Consider the following 17,529-nt stretch of genomic DNA (forward strand, 5'->3'; position numbering starts at 1 on the left):
TATTCTGGAGATTGTTCTTTGTAGTAATAGTACCCACGGTATCTCTTCTTGTACTTTTGATTGACAACCTTCAAATGCATCTGTATGAATGTATTTTGCGAATGAATGCGATGGGTGATATTATACCCATTTATTTGATGTCACGCTGTTGTAGTGTAATGATGAATTAAAGCAAGAAACATCTGGATTTATTCATCTTGTTTTAATTATATGTATGATCATTGTCATTATTACTCGCCCCACAGATTGCACATCAAAACCATTATACAATGAGTTTGTACCTCCTAAAAACAGTCATCATTCATGTCCTCTGAGAATAAGCATACAAAAATGTGAAAATGAATGAATGAAAAAATAAAACGGATTTTGACAATGTCTTACCGCATAGTGCAACACTATCCAACTCCATTTCAGTATTCGTTTGATTTGCTTTGCACACAGAGGTGAAATTATCCATTGTTTTGATGGATGGCGTGTGTATACGCCCTCATTTACAGGCACAAAGCAGAAAAACTTTCAAAACGCTATTTCTATTCCACACAAAATGAATAGGTTGTCGAAATTTTACCTCGCGGTTATTTTTCGACCTTTTTACAATTTCGGCAACATTATTTTCTAACAGTGATTGCTGTTTATACAGTAGACAGAGAGGCATCCTGAAGATTAAATGGTTTTCTTGTGAGGTCTCCCACGGGTTTTCAAAAATAAAAAGTACACGCAGATCATACAAATGATCTCGTAATAGATTCAACACCAGTGTATCTCTGGGCTTTATGTACAGTAGTGAAGCAACATTACCTTACCAGACCATCGGTTGGTCGGTCACATACAGAAACGTGAAGGACAGAAGCTTTTCACACAAACATCCACACACTGAACACATACTCAAGGCTTTTACAGGGAAATTGTCTGAATATTACAGTCAGCGTTTCATAACAACTGCCCAAAAATTGCAGTAAAACAAAGAAAATAGCTTTTAGCTTATTTTCATTTGAATCCAAGGGGGAAAGACGCCTACTGTGAACTGTAAACATTTGAAAGACAAACCTTGGGTAATTCTCTCCATTTTTGGCCATAAACCCCTGATCCCCACATCTTTCTGCGCTAACAGGACACACAATTTATACATTTCCCTATCTGTGTACACATGATCACACGCACATGCATGCACAGAATAAGTTAATCTACATCCAACGGGCGTCCAACAACAAAGAGTGACCCAACCCACTGATCGAACACACATGAGCACCTCAAACCCCGCCCCAAACCCACAACTCCTTATTGGACGATTTGAAGCTCCAGCGACGCCCCCTCTAATCAGCATATTTTGACGGAAAGGACAAATATGGCCTCTGGATCGACCGCAAAGCATGAGCTACTTCCTACTTCCTTGTTATGCTGCCTGTGCCCCGCCCATATATGCCCCGCCCCTCTCCCACCTTCCATTAACAAATTCATCTGAGCGTGAATGCAAACGCATGTCTAGAAGTACACAGATGATACAGAGGGGGCAAAAAGCCAGAGATCTGGTGATCATGTTTGGCCTGGTAGCATTTACGCAGTCTCTTAACACAGCAGGTAGGAGTTTCTGGGGAGTGGCAATGACAGTGTTGGCTGGATGAACTCTTCTTTTTGGTTCAGTTTCGCGACGACACGTTTCCGCTTCCTGTAGGTGTGATCAAATTGGTTTGTAGATTGTTGCGCTTGGTTATTTTGGTGTCAGGATATCCAGGATTAGGTCCATAAAGTGCCCTAATGTAAGTTGGGAGAGAGGAAAACAATGAGATTTCGAGTTTTCACAATATATCAGCAAAAGAGTCTTCACTCGAGTTTCAAGGGTCTAATGGTGCGTTCACACCAGCCGCGGTAGAGGCATCAAGCGCGAGTGATTTCAATGTTAAGTCAATGTAAAGATGCGTTTACGTGCGCCTGGAGGTCTCACGGTGCGAATGAGGTGTTTAGCGCGGCAGACACGAATCTGCCTCATTTGTGCAAACTAGATGCGAATTGAGCGTTGCCCTGGGAAACGCGTGATTTAAAAAATCTGAACTTTGGCGGAAAATCACACCGCGTTAACCAATCAGGAGCTTGCTCTAGCAGTGACGTAATTAAAGGAAGCAAGTGGGGCTCACAGAAGCCCCTCTCATGACGCGAATTTTCACGTTAATGTCTCGAATGACTAGAATTCCGTGCACGAATGAAGCGAATACACTCAAAATGTTAAAGCGTTCAACTAAGTGTGAATAGGGCGTTTTTGCCGCCTCTACCGCGCTTGGTGTGAATCCAGCATAATGCGGCATACTTTCACATAGGATGCGGTGTGCGCTGCGCTCGCCGTTGTGTTCAGCGCATCCAAGCGATATGTGCTCTGATGGCCAGACCAAAGTAGGTGGGGTTTTCAATAAATTAGTGAAAGTGTTTATATTTGAGTTAAATAGTCGATGAGGAATACAGAGACTGATGTTGCCTATCTCCATTTCACGCAACTTTAAGCTGCCTACCTACAACAAGCTACTTGACTTAAAACACACCTGAAATGACAACTTGAATTGCTTTGTGTTTCCATGACACGGCTTTCCTTCCGAGGAATTCCGAGTATAAGCTTTTCATCCATTTTGCTTGTTTGGATGCTAAGTTTCTATTGGCCGCGCGGGTAATCGTCACAGAGCGCAGCGCAAAAGTTAAATTATTTTGAACTTTGACCGCAAGAACAAAGCACCCTCGCGCCGGTGCAAGCCATTGAAATGAATGGGTTTCATAGCGCAGCGCACACCGCGTCCTATGTGAAAGCCGTGATGTCTCGTATGAATTTAAAACTTTGACTATCTCGGTTTTTTTTGCCTGTGGGTGGTGGTTTACCATGCATTTAATTTCACAAGGCTATAATACAAAACCAAGGAAATAATGTCAGAATAAGCAGCATAACATAAACATTATCAAGCATCTTTTTCAGTTTCATGTGAAAATAACCTGACAGCTATTAAAGGTGCAATGTGGGAATTTTAGGAGGATCTCTTGACAGAAATGCAAAATAATATATATAACTATATTATCAGTGGTGACCTCACATAATGAACTATATTGTTTTTATGACCTTAGAATGACCCGTTTTACCTACGTACACCGCGGGTCTCCTTTCATGGAAGTCGCCGTCATGTTTCTACAGTAGCCCTTAACGGACAAACTGAGTGCATTTCGTCCATACGTGGTCTCAGGCAATGACATGTTTGTCCTGTGGCAGCTACCGTAGCTTCTCTTTGCGTTTCGAAATTGAGGTTGGTAGCAATTCGCAATCTCAATGCTAAATGCTGCTAAAAAACCCACACTGGACCTTTAATGCTGCTTAAAATGAAGAAATTAAGAAAAATATATATATATAAAAAAATACAATAGGATGAATGAAGGTTTCTTATGTGGGAGATCTGAATAAATGATTTTGAAATGTTTCATTATGTAATTTTTATTTTATTTGGATCAATATGCTACTTTCTATTTGATAAAGTTTGACACTCTCAAAGACTCCTGTTTAATGAAAATTTGTGTGTGTTTACCTTTCTCAGTGGTAGCATAACTAGATGATGACAGTCAGTCTGAGGGATGTTCAGGGCAGGAGCGGTTGATCTCAAACCAGGAGTCTATACAGCTAATGAAAAGATGATACAAATTTTATTTCAAGTTTCATTTCAAATGTCAATTGTCTCTGAAAAATACTAACCTTTCAACAGCTTAAAGTCTTTAATAAATTAAAGTGCACCTATTTCATTGCTTAAAAAATGTATTTTGTGTATTTGGAATAATACAACGTGTTTTTCGGTGATTTATGGCTAACAGACACATTATTTTTCACATAACGCACATTTTTGTAGCTCTAGATTTCCATATCTTCCTGAAATGCACTCAATTTGTACAAAACTCATCTGTGATGTGTTGCCAGCAAATCTGTAAGTTGTGATTGACCTGAACACCTCTGATGTCAGCCGGAATGTGACGCTCTCTACCATGTTTAAAAGATTGGTGTCCGAAGCAGGGTGAATTATGATAATGTCGGTCTTGTCTACATCACCAATCCCAGGAAGTAAACTGTTGCCTGTAATCCGTGTTTGTTGTAGTCCAAGAAAAGAGATTTACGTTGGAGACAATAACTCGCATCATCGTTTACTTTGGGGTTTGTACCTTTTGCATATCGTTAACATACTAACATACTAATACACACTTACACACCAAAGGAAATGTAAAATTGTGAATCGGAAAATAGGTGCTCTTTAAAATTTGACGTTGAAATGAATACTACATGCCCTAGCAGAATTGAATCAAATAATTGTTTCTATTAAAAATATTTTATGTTGAAATACTATCAAACCAAATTGCATCAAATCACAACCTTAAGTTAGCTTAAAGGAATAGTCTACTCATTTTCAATATTAAAATATGTTATTACCTTAACTAAGAAGAGTTGATCCATCCCTCTATCATCTGTGTGCGTGCACGTAAGCGCTGGAGCGCGCTGCGACACTTCAATAGCATTTAGCTTAGCCCCATTCATTCAATGGTACCACTCAGAGATAAAGTTAGAAGTGACCAAACACATCAACGTTTTTCCTATTTAAGACGAGTAGTTATACGAGCAAGTTTGGTGGTACAAAATAAAACGTAGCGCTTTTCTAAGCAGATTTAAAAGAGGAACTATATTGTATGGCGGAACAGCACTTTTGGGAGTACTTCGACTCGGCACAGTAACACCCTCCCTATCCCATTATGAGAGGGAGAAGGGGAGCGGATTTTCAGGCGAGTTGAAGTACTCCCAAAAGTGCTATTCCGCCATACAATATAGTTCCTCTATTAAATCCGCTTAGAAAAGCGCTACGTTTTATTTTGTACCACCATACTTGCTCGTATAACTACTCGTCTTAAATAGGAAAAACGTTGATGTGTTTGGTCACTTCTAACTTTATCTCTGAGTGGTACCATTGAATGAATGGGGCTAAGCTAAATGCTATCGAAGTGTCGCAGCGCGCCCCAGCGCTTACGTGCACGCACACAGATGATAGAGGGATGTATCAACTCTTCTTAGTTAAGGTAATAACATAGTTTAATATTGAAAATGAGTAGACTATTCCTTTAAGGTTATTCTAAGCCAATCAGATTTCACGACAGGCAGAGCTATTCCAAATGGCGTGACAAAATGTTGCCTGTCATGGCTGCAGCTGGTTTAGACAAGCAATCAAAAATACATGGATATGATTTATCACCAGAGATGCATAGATGTGATTTTTCACATCACAGTTTATTGTGTTGCACCTAGTAAAGACACAGTCTGCATCCCAATTCAGGGTCTTTTTAAGTCTGCATACTTTGAAGGCAAGGCTCGATATTTGAAAGCGGCAGCCTTTAAAGGCCACGAAGCGAACTGAATGAGACAGTGTAGCCTATACAGGGAGAGTTGCGTCACCTGCTGTTCCCGCGCGCACTATGCTTGTCAGCGGGACGCAACAGCTGAGACCTATCAGACTTTTAAAATAAATATGGAGGCAGATTTTTTTATTTTAGAAGATTAAACTAGTATTCAACTGTATGTAAAATTCGCCAACCTTAGAAATATACAAAAGCAACATGCACAATATTGCAGCAATAATATTACATAAAATATTACATGCAAAATATACACTTTTATTTAACTACAGTTTTGAATGTTTATTTTAAAATACCCGAGCACGCATTGAATCTTGGGATAGCCAAGGCTATAAAGGATACATCTATGGATCTTTGGTTTCAAGGAAAAAAAGGCCACATTTGAAGGCTTGCATGTGAAGGAGCCTTCGAATTGGGACATCCTTCGTCGTGACCTCATTGGCCTTTAAATACGGCATTGGAAGGCCGCAGCCCCTGAATTGGGATGTACCCACAGTGTGTACCTCACTTGGGAAAAATTATGTCTATTGTTCGAGTCTTTGAGACTAACAATTATCACCCCAATAATCAACCAAAATACTTTTTAATGAGTGGCTGCTACACTTGCTTAAAAGTTTATTCACAACAAAACCATTTTGGGAAAAATAATTTCAACCTTTTTATACCTACACTGTCAAAAAAGTACAGCTTTGCACCTAAAGACTATATTATTATATATAATCTCAAATTGGTACCATATTGGCACCAAATATATACATATCTGTACATGATGGTACATATTATGACCCTTTTAAAGAGTACTGCCCCAGTGATAGCTGGGGTACATGTTTTGACATAATGGGTACATAATGAACCTTTTTCACTCCAATATTCACTACATATTAAAAGCATTTGGTTTATGTGTTGACATAAACAAATCATCATCATTTGCATAATTAAACAAAGCATAAATTGCACAATTAAAACCAACAGGCGATTTGATGGCCTGGTACGGATCAACTCCAGCTTACCTTTTGTGATAAATACAGAGGCACGGCAGTCTAGCAATGGTGTCGCCTTGCTGTAGTTCCTCAAGACATATTACGCACTCCCCGGCGTCTCTTGACAATACATCGTCTGTAACAAACGCACACACATACACACATACTCAGACCCACCGTGACAGCAAAACACATTCGGCTTTATGCATTATAACACACGGTTATATAACACGGCACTGTTAATCACAATTGAACATATTACATGTTGATATGCTGAATTATTCATCGAATTAATGGCATATGCTAAAACAAAGCATACAAATAGACAATTTAAATATATTACGTTAATGAATTGCATTGGCAGTACAAATAGTTTCTTTAGAAGTCAATATACTGTTTTTTAATAAACAAATCATTGAACATATCTTAACTGAGTCTAAGGTCGAATTTATTGGCCTTATTTGTTTGACAGGCCTAATATTTATATATGCATGCACATACATACTGATAAAACGTATAGCTTGACTGCACTGCGAGGTGCTTTGGATAAAAGCACCAAATGAATGAATGTAACTCTCTTTCTTATTTCATATGCAAACCCTAAATAAAACTCTTGTCTGTAATATTCATATTTACATGCACATGCACATGCAGTAGTATCGACATGTCCACAGCACATTTCTGATCTCTGGATGAGATGTTTGGCATTGCAGAATAATTCAACCAGTGTTTTTGCCATAGTGACCTGTTTGCCAGCAGGGGGCAGCAGCGAGTGAATGATGCAAATGCATTTAAATGTTTTTCTCACTCAACACAGAAGACAACTGGTCAAGTGAGACGGTTTAGCGGTTAAGGTAAGTATTCATTAAAGACTGTAATTCATGGTGCTGTGAGCGTTATAGCAGACAGACAAGGTGTGAACTCATCTTCTCCAAACAGCTTAAGGGGGAAATGCAGCATGATCAGGCTTGCATGATCCCCGTAATGACTCAAACACACACACATACACGAAACGATATCAGTATAAACCTCTCATAATCAGATTTTCATGATGTGTTTCTGTAGATTAACTGGTAAAGGATTGTGTTAGCATGGCAAAGATCATGATTCCATATACTGATAGAAAAATAAATATACTGTAGATCGAATGCATTGTGGATAAACGCATCTGCAAAATGCATAAATGTAAATGATATTTCTTATATCCCAACCCGGACCCTTACTCTCACCACCCAAAACATGACTCCAAGGCTGTCGTGTGACAAAGGCGACAAAGGTGGTTGCGCCTAGGCCGCCACACAAAAGTAATTTTTTTGTCGGAAGTGCACCCTGTCCTAAACAATGAATGATTTATGACCTCACAAGTCGCTTTTGACGCAATTATTCACTATATTCGTGAGGACGTGATGCTCACAAGTTTCCAGTAAAACATCTTTGTCAAGTTTACAGAGGAAATGTGCTAGAAAGCGAAACAGGGTCACATCCTTTTCTGTAAGCTTCAGCTTCCCCTGGAAACACCTGTATAGTGTATACGTGTCTGAGCGTGTGCATTTGTGTGTGTAAAGGTGAGAAATGTGCCACGTACTGACAGAAGGTTCGAGAATCATGGAAAGATAATGGAGTGCGAGCTCGGGGTCTTTATTGAGGGTTAACCCACTTACCCATGATGCTTTAGGATAAATGTCAAATTGCAGATGTGAATAACAGCTAAAAAGATGGTCTAAAAGATTAAGCATGTGCTGTTTTCTTTTTTTATAATTCTATATTTAAAGGATTAGTCCATTTTCTTAAAAAAAAAAAAAAATCCAGAAAATTTACTCACCACCATGTCATACAAAATGTTGATGTCTTTCTTTGTTCAGTCGAGAAGAAATTATGTTTTTTGAGGAAAAATTTTAATGGACTTTAATGGACCCCAACACTTAACAGTTTGAATGCAGTTTAAAATTGCAGTTTCAACTGAGTTTCAAAGGACTCTAAACGATCCCAAACGAAACATAAGGGTCTTATCTAGCGAAACGATTGTCATTTCTGACAAGAAAAAGAAAAAATATGCACTTTTGAACCACAACTTCTCATCTTCCTCCGGCTGTGTGACGAGCCAGCGCGACCTCACGTAATTGCGTAATGACGTGGAAAGGTCACGTGTTACATACATGAAACGCACATTTGCGGACCATTTTAAACAATAAACTGACACAAAGACATTAATAAGTATCATTCGACATACAACAACGTCGGAACGGTCCTCTTTCTCCACACTTGTAAACACCGGGGCGTAGTTCCGCATACGTCATCCGTGACCTTTCGACATGACGTATTGCATGAGTATTGCTGGCACGTCACATGATCGGAGATAGAAGAGAAGTTGTGGTTTAAAAGTGCATAGTTTTTATTTTTCTTGCCAAAAATGAAAATTTTTTAGCTAGATAAGACCCTTATGCCTCGTTTGGGATCGTTTGAAACTGCAATTTTGAACTGCATTAAAACTGTTTTGTGTTGGGGTCCATTTAAGTCCATTGAAATGGGAAAAATCCTGGAATGTTTTCCTCAAAAAACATAATTTGTTCTCGACTGAAGATAGAAAGACATCAACATTTTGGATGACATGGTGATGAGTAAATATCTGTATTTTTTTTTTTTAAAGAAAACTGACTAATCCTTTAAAGGTTAAATGTCAGGATTATCATTAGTTTTTTTGCTTTGTTTTTACTATTTTTTTCCATAACAGCAAATGCACACTTAAAATTAGGGATGCACCGTTTTGCTTTTACTCCTTGTTTCAAATTATGATGTCATGAAATCCTACAAACTACATTTCTGTTGTCATTTTCACCCAATTTAAAATGGGTTTTCCCTCTTTTGATTGCCAGGATATAATTGGCCCTGATCATCATCTGCTTTCAAACAATCTTCCGATAGTGGGAAAATTTGCTTTTTTCTGTCGATAGCGATTATAGGCTAATATATTGGTGCATCCCTACTCAAAATAATGTTAAAATAAAATGATTCATAAAACAGCTGCAGTCAGAAAAAGGTACAAACATGAACCTTTGACAGTACCACCCCAACGACAGAAAAAGGCACAGTTTTGTATTTTTTCTGACAGGATTGGCCATAAACTGTATGAATGTGCCTTTGCTGCTACATTTACCAGTGCATTGTAACAAGCATCAATCTGGCAACCCAGAACAGATTTATGATCCTGCTCAGATTTTAAACCTCTGGATGCACACAAGTTTGCATGATCACCGTGGGATGACGGTGTAAACAAAAGAAAACAGACAGACGTCAGTTTAAAGAGGATGTGAACATGGGATGAAAAGCAAGATGGGGTGAGCTGGGGGAAACGGGAGAGAACAGACGGCAAACATATGCTTTAAATACAAATCAGCTTAGTTGAACGACACAAACGGTCCACATATTCAACCCCCTAACAAAGAAATCCTCACGCGTCGCTGCGATTTTCCAGACGGCGGTCCCGGCAAACATCTCTGACAACAGCAGGATGCAGGCCATCCCATACTTGAGCCTGTTTTATCCTCTTACGGCCAGTGACTTCAGCAGCTAAGAGGAGTTATACTAGTTTACAGGACTTGACAGGTGTGTTTGTCATTTGTTGTTTATGGTATTATTTTTTTTGTATGGTACCAAAAATGAGAACAATATTACTTTGATAGCAGTTTTGTGTGGTGTATGAAATGGCCCACTGAGCTGACCAGTGTCTGTTTCATGCCACGACTATGTATGATGATATTTCAATACCTGCTGTTAAATTTAGCTCTCAGATAGGGTGGGGGTGGATAAGAGAGAGAGAGAGAGAGAAACAGGAGAGAGAATGTAAGAGGCCCGAATAACACTGCAACACAATTTATTTTCAGTGCCTAAGGGGAAAGGTTTTATTCAAATTGAACTAAAAATATTTTCATATTTTACATATTAATTCTCTAATATATAAACTGGAAATGAACATAATATGTGGGAGATATTTCAGATTAAAAAACGTGTTTGTGTGTGTGTGTGTGTCATAAATTTTCACAAAGCACCACGTAGACAACTGAGCATAACAACTTCCTACACTACAACCATTTCTGTTTATTTGCGACATATGTGATGTGTTCCTGTAGCTACGTTGGATAAGTATTGAGTTAGCAGCAGTGTTCGAATTGAGGGGGGCTGGGGTGGCCCCGGACCCCCTATAAACATTAAGGGATCCCATATAAAGCTCAAAAATATGAATTAGTTTTTAATTCAAATTAAATACTACATGAATTTAAAATTCTCATGCTGCGCTGCCACAAAGCGATACTGTCCATTATTTGTCCCAATTTTGCAATAAACGAATTCAAAAGTAAATGTAAACTCTCAATTGCGCCTCACGCTGTTTTCTGCAGGAACTGACAGATTGTTTATTTTAGAATTGGGTAGGAGCTTTAAAAAAATTATTCTCAAAGTATTATTTCACATTAATCTGAGGGCTATAAAATGGTTAGGGTTTGAGTTAAGGGTAAATTGAAGTTTAAAAAAATGTTGATCCAGGATCACATCTTACGGTACATTCACACGGGGCATAAGCGTTAACGCTTCTCAATTACTTTTAAAGAGGCCATGGCATGAAAATCTGACTTTTTTCATGTTTAAGTGCTATGATTGGGTCCCCAGTGCTTCTATAAACCTAGAAAATGTGAAAAAGATCAACACAGTAACTTAATTTTGGTAAACCATTCTCGACAAGCAAGTGAAAAAATAGGACGTTGAAATTTGAAAAGGAGCTCTTATTATAATAATACCGCCCCTTAATCTGCACTATCCAACCACAGCACTGCCATTTCGTGCAAAGAAAAAGAGAGAGAGAAAATATTTCACAACTGAGTTTCAATTACAACAAACCACCATCATTGTGATCAGTGTTTGAATTTCATCAGGTCATTTGCATTTTAAAGGATACACCCAAAACGGCACATTTTTGCACACACCTAAAAGTGTCAATTTTATTTTGTTATAATAAATTGTTTATGTTTTTTTTTTCAAAACTTCACATATGTACTCTAGAGACACCATAGATTTATTTGACATCTTAAAAAAGGCTTGTGCTATGGCCCCTTTAATGGGTGACGCCATGCGTTGTCGAACTGAATTGTGGATCCGTCAACGTCACGTCATTGCCGTTGCTCGCGGCATAAGTTTAACATTTCTCAACTTTTCAAGCGGCAACGTGTTCGTCAGCCAATCAGATTGCCTTATGCAAATAACCTAGTGCGAGCCAGCCAATTACGTTTATGCAAGACCGGAGCTTGTGTTGCGGCCACTGTGATTGGCTGTTGGGCATTTTCAGGCAAGCCTTCAGTCAAATGTTAACGCTTTCGCCCTTGTGAATGTACCGTTACTTTGTGAAATCACGGTGACCTTATAATAAAGTGGGGGTGGCTTTGACAAAATTCGAACACTGGTTAGCAGTGCACATGTCATAGGTTTGATTACCAGACAACACACATACTTATAAAATGTATAGTTTGAATGCACTGTAAGTCGCTTTGGACAAAATGCATAAATTTAATAAAATACAGAAAAAAATGCGTGGATACTTAAAGTTGTAATGTGTTTTAGCTGCAACCAACCTCAATTTCAAAACGCAAAGAAAAGCTACGGTAGCTGCCACAGGACAAACATGTTGTCGTCTGAGACAACGTAGGGAAGAAACGCACTCAGTAGAGCAGTTTGCCCATTTAGGGCTAATGAAGAAACATGGCGGCAACTTCCATGTAAGGAGACCCACGTGTATGTCAATAAAAACGGCTCATTCTGAGGTCATAAAAACAATACAGTTCATTATGTTGGGTCAGCACTGATAATATAGTTATGTATATTATATTGCATTTCTGTCAAAAGATCCCACATTGCACCTTTAAATATCATACAATGCGAACCATAAAAAAGCTCACGCATTTTAACCACTACTTAAGCATTTTATAAATGTTTAGTATAGTCATTTTCTCTTTCCTTTTATCACACACCTTAATGTATATTTCTGTATTAACATCTTTAAATGTAAAACATTTGTTAGTGAGTTAGTGTTAGTTAAGAGGACCATTAGTGCTGGGATTTTTGACCTGCCTAGATCTACAAAACAGGTGGATCAGAGTTCAACAGAAGTTGGAAGGCCGGTGGGAACAAATCGGAGCATGAAAAGGCCAGCAGAGTTTACATACTGGATTCACACGCAGCGATTTTTACAGTGAGCAGTTCTGCTGACGTGTGACTGTCACTGGTCTCGCCTCACAATGGGACAGAGTGCATTGTGGGAAATAAGATTAGCTGCAGTGTGTTCTGGTGTTTCAGCTGGGCCACTAACTTGAAGAGGAAACAGACAGGAAAAATTTTAAAACGGCAATGAGATGTTTGTGAGAAGCAACTGTTTCTTGTTCCTAGAAACACCAGTAGATATTTATATACTTTATGTTTGTATACAGTACGGTGCAAAATTCTTAGGCCACCACCACCAGCTTTGTTGTTTTAGCAAAGTTTTAATGCCCATCCATATTTATTTTTCAATGTTTTTATTAAGATACAAACAGAAATACAGGAAATATGTACACAAAATTAAAAACAAAACATTTTCAGAACTAAATGACTTCTTCAGGTATCAGTCAGTATTTATTGTGACGTCTCTCGGCACTAAACAAATCTTGAGCTTTTTTGAGGAGACTGAAGTCAGATTAATTTAAATTTAATTAGAAATTAGGATTTAAATTTTATTTAGGTTTAAGAGATCCTGCAGTTGCCTGCTATTGGTCAAGTGGAAGTGGAGTTTACCCTAAATACTGACACTTCAGTTTATACTTTTATACTTTTAAATACGACGTACACATTTCCTGGTAGTATTCTAATAAAGAGACTGAGAAATAATTATATATGATCACTTTACAATTGCAAAAACAACACATCTAAAGGACATGATAATATTTTGGTCATACTGTTTGGGCTCGGTAACTATGTGGCTTCTTTTTCTAGATTTCACACAAGCAGAATGCAGATACAGTATACGTGTATGTGCGTCACCAAGGGTCACCTTTAGCACAAGCAAGGGTTCGACAGCTGTCTTTCAGTCAGGTATCTGTCAGTAAGTCACGAGCAGCAGACCTCTATTCACCCCACAGCTGTTACAGGCAAAGACTTACACTCACTACAACTATCATGTGCTGTCAGTCCGTGAAGCGTGCCCAGATTTAATGCTGCATGTCAATGGGTCAACATCAGTTCTTGAAATTTTTTGTGAAGTTTAAACATTTGCAGATACATGCATAAGTATATAAGGGGCAACCTTCCAATCTCGTGAAGCCAACACGGAAGTGACTTAAACTGCAATTCACCGACTGTCCACCAGAGGCTGGCTCCAAAAGAGAGTCAGTCCCCATAGACCCCCATGTTTAAATGCCCAACTTTACAGCAGAAATAAATATGTTTACAGCCTGGTAAAAAAGTGTTTTTGGTCAATATGGGTGATTCTCGCGAAATAAGACTCATCCCCCATTTAAGGGGAAATTTTTCATTACCGCAACGTGTCCATGACTGGATTTGGGTTCTTTGACATGGAAATATTTATAATTAAAAAATCTAAAAAAAATAAAAAGCTTCAGTGCATGTTATACTATAAACATTTACAGTAAAGAAACATGTAGTATTTGGTGATCATTGGTAAATGTAGAGACAATAATAAGGAATATAAATGTTTCTAAGAAAAATTTTCTCATCCTCCGCAACAATATTCAATAATTTTTTTTTTGGAAGGGACATAATTGACTGTGACACTCAAGATGGCTACCAGGTAAGCAGTTCTAATTTTTTCTCTTCAGAAAAAAGTTGACATTTTCTTTGTCGTAGTACACAAAGTAGACATATTTTAAGTTCTCATTACCGAGTTTATAAATGCATATATTTAATATTTAATGTAATATCATGTTGCTGTAATTATAATTTTTGATAATGATAATCTAAAAAATTTAAATAATTCTATAGGAAATATTTTTTAAATCCTCTAAAAATTATGGTTATAGTAAGTTCAGACCTTAATCTTATATGTGCAAAAATAAGTTCTTCAAGGGTTTTTTAAATAAATCTGATGCTGGACACCACAAGTCTGGATTTCGTGAGAATCACTCACATAGCTAACTGTGAGGAGGTAAATTTTTTTATAACTTAAAGGGACACCATGAAACTTTTGGCCACTAGGGGGTGCTAGACACGTATTTTTCACTTCTAGCGCCCCTAGAGCCCACAAGCGCCGCAGCACTGTCGCAAAGGAAAGGAACTGGCCAACCTTAAAACTAAACTAAAAACTAAACATTTAAAATGCTAAACGATCAACATTTTGAGACAACAGGGAGAAACGCAGTCATGTTACAACTTTCTGATGAGGAACTCGTCGTGGCAGAAGCCATTTCTCAATCTGAAGGTTGCAGCCTCCGGATGTCGTATTTCTAATACGTCATCAAGACTGTCTTATTTCACAATATTAACAATTACAAAGTTGACTATTATACTTAGTTAATCGTAAATTGTTGCAGTATGCTTATGACTTGCGAATGTAATGCTCAGTTTACCTTAATAACCCAGGCTTGATGACGTGTGGAGCCTGCATATTTGACCTCCGGAGGCTGCAGCCTTCCAATTCAGAAACGACCAGACGTATTTCCTTGCCTTTTTCCAAACAAATATTGTTGCATCCTCTCTCTCTCCCTCGCCACCAGGATTTTCCGCAATGGCGCTCGTTATTCCTCTTTTTTGTGTGAAAATCGCTCCAAATCCAAGTAAACCGATGCGTTTAGGTCTGCCGCTTTGTAATACGTCACGCGAGTGACAGCGGAACGCAGCAAATGAGGAAGAGAGAAGAGAGAAACGCTCGGATCTGATTGGTGAATGAATAGGGTTTGGTTTTACACTGTGAGCAAGTTTGAGTGCTATAGCATCCTGGATTGTAATGTAAATATCATAGACACAGTAAAAAGAAAGGTAAATACGTGAACACAGCATCTGAATACAGGGAACTATATGCAATATAATCGCCGTAATTTATAAAGAACATCGCATTTATGTATGAATCAACAGTTTATATAAAAAATTGCCTTAAAGGGGAATCGAACCCGGGTCGCCCGTGTCATAGGTCCGTGACACTAAAGACTGTGCCACAGAGTCACATATTAGAAACTGCTCTCTACACTCCTTAAGTAGCCTCCAGCAAAATTCACGTTAAAAACAAATTGTGTGGAGGAAGTGACGTATGCCGTAAAGCAGTCGAATTTTGTAGTTTTTTTTTGTGCTCTGGTTACTACCACAAACCCTAAGTTTTAAAATACGAGTAAAAGTGATACAGACCCCGGCAGGCTATGGTAGACATGTCATTCAACCTATTTAAAGTCAATGTACTATCACAAGGGTCTTGAAAATGTATTATGAAGGTTGAAAAATTACATGGTGTCACTTTAAGCCTTAAAGTTCTGCATAATTAAGGGCGTGGCCACTTGAGTGACTGGTGAACTGCCACTGCTGTCACTACCGACAAGGTAGATGGGCGTGGTTTCAGCAACCAGCCACTTCAGCATCACCCACATCCAGCATTTTTACCCATTTTGGTTCTTTACCCAGATTAGTGTGCTCCCGTAAGATCGAAACTAGATGTCGACCGATTTATCAGCCGGCCGATTAATTGGCAGATTTTTGGCATATTTTAAAAAATCGGCTTTGGTCGATTTTGCTGCAAAATTAGGCCGATTAATAGGCAGGCGCATCTGCGGGCACCTAAGCGTTGTTGTAGACATAGATATGTATATAAAGGCTAGATGGCTCGTCCGCGCTGATGGCCAATTGAGTGGAACGTCCGCATTTTGGCGGCCATCTTAGGACAGGGCGCTCGCTCACTCGTAGCATTGAGTTTTAATGATGCAGGTACTTTTAAATGACCATAACTTGCTTAATTTTTTACCGATTTTCAAACGGATTGGTTTGTTATAAACGTCAAAGATGTACCTATGACACTGAATACGTATACTAAAAATAAATAAAAAATTCATGAAACATGTTAAAGCATCCATAATTATAGCCACGTTAATAACGTTTGTAAAAAACCAAACCGTTTGTAAATCCGTCAAGAATTCAGCAAGTTACGAGCATTTTAGTTGGCGTATGTCACTCACCTTCCGTCCACAGCAGCAGGGAGCAGCACTATGGCAGCACTGACCTAAGATGGCCGCCAAGTGACGACACAGCTGACTCCGCCTTGAGCCATCTAGCCTTTATATACATATCTATGGTTGTAGAACTCGTGACGCTGCCTCTTACTGCAAGGCAGATCGCTCCCGTCCTGTGTGTGTGCAGCCATGCCTTGTTTACAAACAGCTTTAGTAAAGGATGGCGGGATCGCGCAAATTAAGCAGCCAGTACAATAGCGAAAGGTCCGAAGACCAAATCATATCCACCGAGGAAATGTATTTCGTGTTGTTACAGTAACACTTTGTTTACAGTTTTGCGCTGCTCATCCTGGATTAGAACACAACGCGTCTGATTCGCGAACTGACTCCTTTGAACGGATTCGTTTGAATGAACGGTTGAAACAACAGATCTGTCCCAACACTAAATTCACAAGACGTCACTGTCAGCACAATCAGTCACTTATAGCGCCTCAGAAATGAGAATGTAAATGTGTTTAGAAAGATTTGCCCTAAATAACAGTCTCAAGTAAAAAACATAGACATTTATTATGTTAACTTTATGATGAATAAATAATTTATCAGGTCTACCAAATAAGGATTTTATCCTACAAAGCAATAAAAGCCATGGTAAAAACTGATCAAAGATGATGACAGCAGTGTCAGGTAATATCTGTGTCTGATAAATGCATGGTGCAGAGGAGGTTGTAAAACTCTTCAGAAAGACCAGTCATAATTTTTTTAAATACTTTGACTTAAATAGTGACATTTTTACATTTAAAATATCTGCTAATGATGAGAACATTTTGTTATTATGTACATATAGAAAATTGGCCAAACATATCGGCCATCGGCTGCCCTGATTTATCGGCCAGAGAAAAAGCCATATAGGTCGACCTCTAATCGAAACCCATGACCTTTGAGTATAACACAATGCT

At 38.5% G+C, this 17,529-nt stretch overlaps 1 protein-coding gene across 1 annotated transcript in view; it reads right to left on the reverse strand.

Annotated features, from left to right (window-relative positions):
- Positions 1 to 1,153: 1,153 nt before the first annotated feature.
- znrf1 (zinc and ring finger 1) overlaps positions 1,154 to 17,529 on the reverse strand; it is a 43,568-nt gene continuing 27,192 nt past the window's right edge. The window contains exons 3-5 of the mRNA XM_065291625.2: positions 6,420 to 6,525; positions 3,552 to 3,643; positions 1,154 to 1,752 (exon numbers count right to left, since the gene is read on the reverse strand). Coding sequence (XP_065147697.1) covers positions 3,586 to 3,643; positions 6,420 to 6,525 — 164 coding nt within the window. The 3' untranslated portion in view covers positions 1,154 to 1,752; positions 3,552 to 3,585. The remainder of the gene's footprint in view (positions 1,753 to 3,551; positions 3,644 to 6,419; positions 6,526 to 17,529) is intronic.

This window comes from Paramisgurnus dabryanus, chromosome 23 (genome assembly GCF_030506205.2).
Source record: "Paramisgurnus dabryanus chromosome 23, PD_genome_1.1, whole genome shotgun sequence".
NCBI lineage: Eukaryota > Metazoa > Chordata > Actinopteri > Cypriniformes > Cobitidae > Paramisgurnus > Paramisgurnus dabryanus.